Here is a 10,542-nt window from a genome sequence, read left to right as displayed (position 1 = left end):
GTGTTGTTCATTGTTAGTTCATGTTGGCCTGGTTTAGGACAGGGCTTAGATTAAGCCTTAGTTAAGTTAGGACATTTAAGTACCTTTTATAAATGTGCCTTAGAAAATAAACATTACTAGTGTGCATAGTGGGATGCACACCAGTAATAATAGTTAAATAATGAAACCTTACTCCAAAGTGTTGCCAATTATTTTTACTTGGGTATTAAGCAGTAAGAAAACTTAATAGCTGAAAGACATTACTTGTAAGTGTATTATTGTACTCAGGCATGTTTAGCATTATAAATCTAAAATATACTTTGTCTATCATATGCAGATTTAAGATCTACTCATTGTAACTTAACCTAGTCTTTATTATTGTGATGAGTTTTGAAAAGGTGCACTCATTAAGAAAACTATTGGATAAGAACTGTAAGGGGGAATTTTGTGTAGGTGGATCATATCATATCATCATATCATATAATTTTTAACAGTATGAAAGAATTTTTTTTTTTGCTTGTGGTCATGATCACGTCACTTCTGTTGCATCAGTGTTCATTATGCCTGCGTTTTGTACATATGACACCTGGGGTTATTAGACTCTGATACGTTATACAAGACAGAATTTTCCATTTTACAGAAAAATACAGGATGAATAAAAGAAAATCCATGTTCTGAAGAAATATGCTGGAGTGATTGTAATTTACCTTGAATGTGAAACATGGCCAGTAAAGGTACAATAAACTACACATACTTTTGTTAGAAATCCTGCAGTATATTTAATATTTCTTTAGTTGGTAGTTTATAACAATCAAAAGAAGTCAATGTTTTGCTCTGATTCATTTAGTCACCAAAATACAAAAACATTTAAATTTTTGTCAATGATAATGAAATTTAAAATATGAATGAAGATGATCTTGTTAAAATAAATAATTTTCTCTGTGTTTCACAATTAACATGATCACCGCTAATGACAAACAGGGTACAATGGGACTAAAAGCACATAAGGAACCTTACCAGCTCCTACAAGGGTAAATGCCAACAAAACAATGCATCTGATCCATGAGTATATATAAATAAATAAATAATAATACATTTTATATTATATATATATATTTATTAAGGATGCAACAATACAGTTAGCCCATGGTTCGACACATACATAGTTTTTTTAAGTACGGTTTTCGGTTTGTTCGGTTCTGATGGCTTGGCACATCAGAGTGTTTTTTGTTATTCTAAGCTCAGGCGACAGGAACAGTATTAGGACAAAAATCACTATTTACAAGGCATGGCGGAGTGCTCTGGCTGTTTTCATCCCCAAGGAAAAGGACTCCAGGGAAATTGGCCACTTCTGGAGCATCGCATTGCTCAACGTCAAAAGCAAGATTTGCTTCTACGTCTTAGCAAGAAGAATGACCAACTTCTTGCTGGAGAATGGGTATGTCGACACCAGCTGCCAGAAGGCGGGGGTCCATGACTTCACAGGGTGTGTGTGGAGCACCCTTCAGTAATCTGGGAGCAGATTCAACGGGCGAAGCGGGAAAGATCAGACCTGCACGTCATGTGGCTTGACGTGGTAGCCCACCAGCTCCTCGACTAAGCCACTGAGTTTTTCCTTCAGGAGTTCTCAACCGGATGGCAGCAGCTGGAGGTTGATATCGCCATGGGGTGCTCAATATCCCCCATTCTCTTCGTGTCTGCCTTTGAGATGATCCTCATCGGGGAAAGGCAGGTGGTGGGAGGAGTTAGACAGGCCTTCTGCCAACAGCCCCATGTATACATCAAGGCTGCTGAAGAGAATGGATGAGCTAATGTGGGCAAGAATGAAGATCAAACCTGCCAAGTCCTGAAGCCTTTCTCTCAAGAAGGGAGTTAGAAGTGATCGCACCACCTTCACCGTCGGCGGTGAGAAGATCCCCCTTCTTGCTGACCAGCCCATTAAAAGCCTTGGGCGACATTATACGGCAGAACTTTTTGACAAACCAGCAGGGGAAGCTGTGATGAATGCCAGCTCCCGGGAAAACTTAAGGCCCGGTGCTATCACACCATACTTTACCAGAGGATAATGTGGCCGCTTAAGCTGTCCGAGATCCCGTTATCTAAGCAGGCCGGAAAAGCCAACTCGTTTATCTGAAAATGGCTAGGATTGCCATAATGCCTGTCTGAAACTGGTCTCTTCGGAAGAAACACACTCCAGCTGTGATATATCGCACACCCCTGAATAATAATAATAATAATGGTGAATATAAGCAAGGAAAAATTAGCAAAATATTTACAGATCAGAAAGATATCAGATAAATAAATAACCCAAGAGAAAAAGGGGACGCAATTAATAATAATAATAATGGTGAATATAAGCAAGGAAAAATTAGCAAAATATTTACAGATCAGAAAGAAATCAGATAAATAAATAACCCAAGAGAAAAAGGGGACGCAATTAGTGAAGCCAAAGAAATGAAAAGAACAAAACAAAACTCATTCTAACTTGTAATTAAACCTCTTATAACTAATAAAAATAAATTAAATAAAAGACATCAAATCTTAAGCGTCAAACGCCCTAACTTAACTACTCTAACTAACAAATACAAAACATACAGTGGGTGGCATTCACTTTCTTACCTGGGGAGTTACCTAGGTGTTGTTTTATGTAAGTCACGTGACAACGCCATCAAAAGGCAGAAAGAGAACGTAAAGGAAAAAGTATCAAAACATTTCAAAATTTCAATATTCAAAACGAGATGGCAACTAAAACAACAGGGTTACGACCGTTACTGAAGAATAGAATGAGCTTACAAAGCAGAGCGGCAGGAAAACAAGTTGCCTCCTCGCGTTCTTTTCAGCATCCTTTTAACTGCTGGCAGGAAACTTGATTGGTGATGTCACGCCACTGAGACCAGAGGACCAGAGGACCTCCAAGCCAACAGCAGACCAGAGGAGGAGTGAGCCTAAGAAAATGTCAGAGAGAGAGAGAGAGAGAGAGAGAAGAGAGAGAACCACGCACAACCACAGGGAGTGAGGTAGGTAACACACCACAACAGCTACACTGACGGTGTGTGTCCACTACAGTATGGAAGGCCAAAAGGGCCAAAACGTGTGAAACTGTTGTGTAAACACGTAAGTGATCAAGTATTCCAATGTATAAATGTGACCCTGGACCACAAAACCAGTCAAGTGTATTTTTTTTAAAATTGAGATTTATACAACATCTGTAAGCTGAATAAATATGATTTCCATTGATGTATTGTTTGTTAGGATAGGACAATATTTGACAGATATACAACTAATGGGTGCAAAAAAAATTAAGAAAATTGCGTTTAAAGTTGTCCATTTATGTTCGCGATTGTGCTGCATTCACTCACAAAAATAAATGTTTTATATATTTACGGTAGGAAATTTACTAAATATCTTCATGGAACATGATCGTTACTTAATATCCTAATGATTTTTGGCATAAAAGAAAAATCAATAATTTTGACCCATACAATTTATTGTTGGCTATTGCCACAAATATACACGTGTAACGGAGGCCAGCTAGTAGTTGCTGTGCGTGTAAACCTCACTCCTCTGATCTCAATAGGCTGACTCTCACGCCAGAGACCTGGGTTCAAGGCCCGCACAGAGCGGGGCCAGTAGGACCCGGGTGGAGGGGTTACAATGGTGCCGTGGCCCGGATGGGAGTGAGGTTTAGGGGGGTGAGTGTAACGGAGGCCAGCTAGTAGTTGCTGTGCATATAAACCTCACTCCTCTGATCTCAATAGGTGCTCTGGTGACAGACACTAGAGGCTGCAGTCTTTAGCCTCCTTGTTAGAGCGCCTAACTCTCACGCCGGAGACCTGGGTTCGAGGCCCGCACAGAGCGGGGCGAGTAGGACCCGGGTGGAGGGGTTACACACGTGCTACTTGTGACTGGTTTTGTGATCCAGGGTCACAAATAAGCTTTCCTTCGATTCCTCCGTCCTCCTTTTCTTTCCTTGCAGCCTTCCCTTGCATCCTACAGGGGGTGGAGCTGAGATGCAAGGAAAGGAAGCGGGGAAAGGAAACAAGGATGCACAAATAAGAATTGAGAAGCATAGGATGGAGGACGGAGGAGACAAGGAGGGATATTGAGAAGCACCCTATGTCCATGGTGGTTACAACCCTGGATTTAAGAAGCTAAACATTTAATATTTGACAACTGTTTTACGATGGAAATGTTCCGTGACCGACAGTAATATCCAGTGATGCAAACTACTCAACTTATTTTTTCTTTTTTTTTTCTTTTTTTTCTATGCTATTATGTAGGCTACATGATTCATGTAATTCATTACTGAATGTAACGTTTTGTTTTTTTGATATATTCAATGGATAAGAGTGGGGGAAAAAAAGTTGGTCCCCCAATGTTCCAGACAGACGCCCTGCTACTTCAAACTGTCCTACTAAACATTTGTGTATATACTTTTATGTGTATATACTGTATTTGTGTAAGTAACATAATAATTATTATTTGCTGATGTGTACAATGTATCTAAAGCCAGCGGTTTCTCAGCAGCAACATCTTCAAACTTCTCAAGTGGCTCTGATACTTTATTGAATACATAGTTGACTACTTTATAAACTATAGTCTACTTCATTAAAGGGGTGGTTGATTATGATTTCACTTTTCTAACTTTAGATAGTGTGTAATGTTGCTGTTTGAGCATAAACAACATCTGCACGAGTTACAACAAGTTACAACACTCAAAGCAAAGGGAGGTCTACAACAAACGGCTGGTACACGACACGACATTCCTCCCGGGTTAGTGACATCACCAACCCTAAAATTTACATAAACCCCGCCCCCGGGAACGAGATTTATAGATTATCATGACAGAATATGCTAATCAATGACTAGAAGATAACAACACATAAGCTACATAAATTCATCAACTAAGGGACTGTTCGTTTTTTATTTAAGGGGCCACCGGAGGAGTTTTGAGATCTGTTCTCAAAAAAGACATGACCCTCCCTTCGCCAGCAATAAATTTTTCTATGACCCTCCAAAATGATTGTGAAAAAAGGCATGACCCTCCCCGATAGTTTATTGATTAGCCTTCTGTGGTTTGCGCTTGGCAAAGATGTTCAGATAGCCATTGTTTTTTTTTTTCATTTTTCAGCCATTCTCATCTTAGGGCTGTAACGATAGACCAAACCTACGATTCGGTTCGTATCACGATTTTTGATTTTTGATTTGAAAAAATCATGTTTTCGGTGCTGATGCGGTGTGACTCGTTCAATATTTTGCCACCTATAAAATTAAAAGATTTTTTGTGTCACGTCACATGTGTATTTCACTCATATTAAATATAAAACGCATGTGTAGACTGATTTTTAGCGCAATTTTCCAGCGGACAAAATTGCGATTGTTAACTCATGATTTCTGGTCTGTGCGTCTGTGCGCACCAATCTTGCACTTCTATCTACTCCTCAACCAGACCACCTAGAGACTTCGGGTTTTCGGCATTATGTTAAGGAAGGTCTAATCTCGGGAACGCACAAAAAAAATCCAGGAAAAGATTTACTATCTCTTAGTGTTGTGATCCCATGACGTGAGAAAATTGCGCTAAAACACTCACCGAGTTTTTATTACTTGTTTTCTAATGTCTTGACTCCTTTCTTAAGGGAGTATGGATATATTAACAGATGTTTCAAAATATTGGTATTAAATGCATTTTATGAGAATTTATATTTCAAGTTTTGACTGCAAATGTCACGTCCATAACACTGGAATCGCCCAATTTTAACGAATTTATCCTCAACTAGTTTTTGTGGTGTAGGTCTACGTATTTTATTATGTTAACTTAAATAATACTAGTAATTTAAAGATGTGGTAGCCCTACATCTTACATATCGTGGGGTGGGAGATATTGACAAAAATGAATATCTCGATATTTTTTTCCAATATCTCGATATCGATATTCAGGCGATATTTTTGCCATCCTTCAAATAAATGTGTGCAAACTGGCAAAGAAGGTCCAGTTGGTCTTTTGACTTGCTGCATTTGACCTATTATTGTAGGCTTTAGAAAAAAAACAATAAAGGAGCTAACTAAACAGAATCTGAGGTAGCCCCTACTTTTTCCACTTACAAAAAAAAAAAAAAAAACGGAACTAGGCACCTCTTGCAACAGTGATTATTAAATCAAACAACATTGTTGATGATAAATTAAAAGTAAAAAAAAAATATTTTCAAAACGCTATAAATCCAACCATTTTTTCCCCAAAACGCTATAAATCCATCATTTTTTCCCAAAAATTGATGGTTTGTCTTTTAAAAAAAGTATTTTGTCTTTTATTTTTCGTGTTCATTGGTTCCTATGTTTGGGGAGAGGGTATTTAAGGCTTTCCAGAAGGCCAAGGAGCAACTCGAGATCAGACACCGCAACCGCATGGAGAGGGTGAGGAAGGAGTGGGAGGAGGCCGAGAGCCAGGCCAGGAACCTGCCCAAAGCTGAGAGACAGACACTGATCCAGCACTTCCAGGCTATGGTGGAGTCCCTGGAGGAGGAGGCAGCCAGTGAGAAACAGCAGCTGGTGGAGACTCACCTTGCCCGGGTAGAGGCAATGCTGAACGATCGGCGCCGTCTTGCTCTGGAGAACTACCTAGCCGCCCTGCAGGCTGATCCACCCAGGCCCCACCGTATCCTGCAGGCTCTGAAGAGGTACATGCGTGCCGAGAATAAAGATCGTCAGCACACCATCCGCCATTACCAGCACGTCCTGGCCGTGGACCCTGAGAAGGCCGCCCAGATGAAGTCCCAAGTGATGACCCACCTGCGGGTGATTGAGGAGAGGATGAACCAGAGCCTGTCTCTGCTCTACAAGGTGCCATACGTCGCAGAGGAGATCCAGGATGAGATTGATGAACTTCTGCAGGATCAAAAGGCAGATATGGACCAGTTCCTGTCCTCCATCTCTGAGTCTCAGCCTGATGTCACTGTATCCTCTGAGGAGAGCGTGGAGGTTCCTGCCTTTGAAGGAAAGCCCTTCCGCCCCTTCCAGGTCAACTCTCTGGGCTCACCCGCTGAACCCGAGGGCTCTGGCATGAACAGTCTGGACGGTCTGATTGGAGCAGAGGAAAAAGTCATCAATAGCAAGAGCAAGATCAACGAAAATGTGGTGATTGATGAGACTCTGGATGTTAACGAAGTGATTTTGAAGGGTGTTGATCCTCTGTTCAGTCGTGGATCAGAGAAGGAGACGTTCCGCCCCCTGGTGGATGACTTCAGCTTCGGGAGCAGCGCTCTGATTGGCCTGCTGGTGATTGCGGTGGCCATAGCGACGGTGATTGTGATCAGTCTGGTGCTGCTGAGGAAGAGGCAGTACGGCACCATCAGTCACGGCATTGTGGAGGTTGACCCTATGCTATCTCCAGAAGAGCGTCACCTGAGCAAGATGCAGAACCATGGCTATGAAAACCCCACCTACAAATATCTGGAGCAGATGCAGATTTAGCCATTGTGGGGGCTGTGGAGCTAGAGAGGGGTGAACATACTACTGACCAATATAAAACTGCTCTCAAATCATTTCATGCATTTGAAATGCATACTCTGGTTCATTTAAAGAAAACAACGGTTTATTAATACTACTACTTCTAATACTGCTACTGTTGTACCATGGAGCGCAATTTTATGCTCTTGTAACTTTGTTTTTTTCTTTCAAAGGCAATTTATCAGTGGTTTTAAATCAGGAGAACGTGATTCTGCAAATTTAGCTTGGAATTGATTTTCCGTAAATAAAATTGGAGAGTATTATAATGTTGTTTTAAATGTTAATTTTATAAAGATCTAGCCTATAGTGGTACAGCAAAGACGAAACAGGTCCTGTCTGTTGTATAATCACTCCAGATAGCCACTTCGGATCTCCTCCCACTGTACTTCGCAGGAAAACAGAATCATCCACAGCAAAGGATCTCTCTCTTGCCCGATAATCATGTTGATTTTTCTGCAAATACTGTTTTCTGCGAACAGTTTCATGAATGTTTGGTTTCAGGAAGTCCAACCTGGTGCGAATGTGTCTCTTTAAAAATAAATCAGAAGGTGACTGACCTGTGGTACAATTAGGCGTTGTGCGATATCGCAATAAAAATAAAGATAGTCTATCATCAATGCACATTTGTTCATTAGACAATTTCTTCATACCCAAACATAGGAACCAATGAATGCACATCATGAATTACACATTATCCCAATACACCACAAGGAAAAAACAATATTACGTGACAGTTCTCCATTATGGACGCGAGCGCTCTGAAAGCGGCACTAAAAGACTTTCAAACTTTCACAGAGACCTCAAAACAGAAAGCACAAAGCCTTTCTTTAAAACGTTCGTTTTGTATTAATTGTATCTTAATTTTAATATTTTTTTCATTAACCAATTTCCATTTAATACATAAAAAGTAAATAGGCTAGCAATCACAACATAAGGTGCTTGAACTGGAGATTATATCATCATGAACCGAACCGTAGCCTACTCGCCTCACAGGCCTAAAAAATGTGAAATATATTTACAGAAAGCTGGTTCTAAACATAACCATCCAAAACAAAATAAAACTAGCTTAATAAATGTGCATTTCTCCGGTGCGTTCACTAGCCTACTGCGAAGATCACGAGTCAATAGCCTATCGTCAACTTCATCTTTGCAGCTGACACAGAAATTAATAAACAATTAAAATGTCTTATTGCAATATTTTACATATTCATAATCATTACTTTTGCTGGTTCTTTGAGGCAGCTTTTTAGGTTTATGGCGTTTTGGAAAAGAGCTCTTCACGTACACCGTTTCACCAAGGCACAGCGGCCCTTCAGCACATAAGAACAAAAAGAGAAAAAGCACGAACTTACTAATTACGAAACTTTGATGTGGTTGAACAGGTGAAACAGTCACAAATTCTTCTGCAACTTAACCCTTCTCAGTACGAGTTATAAAGGAAGAGAACAGCATTACAGTTTTCAGCGTGTCCTCCTCTGATTGGTGTGTTGTGACTGAAAAAGTGCGTGCAGGAGCACATGCGTAAAACTTAGGTTAGTAAATTGTCCTTTAGTAAAATGACATATGATAAAATACAAATAATTCATATATCATTTTACAAAACGGTTTTGCGCATACATGTGCTTCTGCGCGCACTATTTCGAATTTACGAATGTGCGTTTTTGACGACGCGAGACCATGGGCTGGGCCACTCGGAGGTTGCTTCCGGGAATAGTAGCCTACTGCCCTACAGTATTAAAAATCGCTACATATAATTGTTTAGAAGGTTAAAGTGTGCGTAATTTGTTTTCTCTTTAACTTCTTTCAGCTCTTTTCATGTTTGGGGGGTCGGATTGGAAAGTTCATTATTTGCTCGTGCTTTAAAGCTTTGCCGGGTAAACATTTCATTGGCATTCTGTTCTGACATGATGCACTTTTTCTGAGCGCGAACTGAAGTGCGCGCGCACTGTCAAACAGCGCCAAACTGGATTGTTGTTGGGTCAGACCCATCTGAAATCGAAGGGGGGCTGATAACACAACATGGAGCTAAATGGAAAAAATAGCACCAAACGAGCCACTTTGAAATGTTGCTGTTTTCATGAATATAAAAGTTGGGTGACCCTCCCCCTAGACTAAAAAAAAGTTGGATGACCCTCCCCTCAACAAAGAATAAAAAGACATGACCCTCCCCTATTTTCCTCCGGTGGCCCCTTCCATAAATACCGAACGGTCCCTAACCATTCAGAAACGTCCTGTTGCATTCTACTGTACATGTTGTCACTTCTTCTTGAGTTTCTCCATCTTTGTCTGTATCCGGTTTGAACATAAAAGGCTAAAAGTTTTAGAAATTTTCAGTGCATGTCTGTGTGAGTGCAAGCTGTTGAAGCTCCGCCCCCTGTGCCAGGAGCAGCAGCTCATTTGCATTTAAAGGAACAGACACAAAACGGTGCGTTTTTGCTCACCCTCAAAAATTGACAATTTTAACATGCTATATAAAAATATCTGTGGGGCATTTTGAGCTAAAACTTCACATAAACACTATGGGGACATCAAAGACTTATTTTACATCTTGTGAAAAGGGCATTATACCACCCCTTTAACAGTTAAACAGTTTTTCTAAAAGTACTTCCTACATTGCAAATATATGTAAACTACATTTTCTGTTACTGGTTTCTGGGAAGAACTGTTCTGAAGTCATTTAAAAAAAAAAAAATCAGGTTACAATTTACAGATTTTATATTTAATTAAGGGTACATTTTAGAATAATATAATGACGTGGTTGGTGGCATGAGATGTACTTTCATATGGGTCTAGAGCAGGGATGGGCAACTTCGGTCCTGGAGGGCCACTGTCCTACAGAGTTTAGCTTCAACCCTAATCAAACACCTGAACAAGCTAATCAAGGTCCTCAGGATTACTAGAAAATTACAGGCAGGTGATTTTTTCAGGGTTGGAGCTAAACTCTGTAGGACAGTGGCCCTCCAGGACCAAAGCTGCCCTTCCCTGGTCTAGAGCAATAGCTTTGTTTGTGTTTTGTGTAATGTATTCTTTCTTTGCCATTTTAAATGAATCAGATTTGCT

General features: G+C 40.3%; 1 protein-coding gene across 1 annotated transcript; it reads left to right on the top strand.

Annotated features, from left to right (window-relative positions):
- Positions 1 to 6,309: 6,309 nt before the first annotated feature.
- LOC311068343 (amyloid beta precursor like protein 2-like) lies at positions 6,310 to 7,748 on the top strand (the record flags this gene model as incomplete). The annotated part of the gene is made up of 1 exon (XM_084090726.1): positions 6,310 to 7,748. One exon carries the CDS (start codon positions 6,310 to 6,312, stop codon positions 7,444 to 7,446), a length of 1,137 nt encoding a protein of 378 aa, XP_083946852.1. The 3' UTR covers positions 7,447 to 7,748.
- Positions 7,749 to 10,542: the final 2,794 nt, after the last annotated feature.

Source organism: Abramis brama (assembly GCF_963993115.1).
Source record: "Abramis brama genome assembly, chromosome: 18".
NCBI classification, from domain to species: Eukaryota; Metazoa; Chordata; class Actinopteri; order Cypriniformes; family Leuciscidae; genus Abramis; species Abramis brama.
The sequence above is the reverse complement of the archived record's forward strand: the minus strand, read 5'-3'. Positions and strand labels throughout refer to the sequence as shown.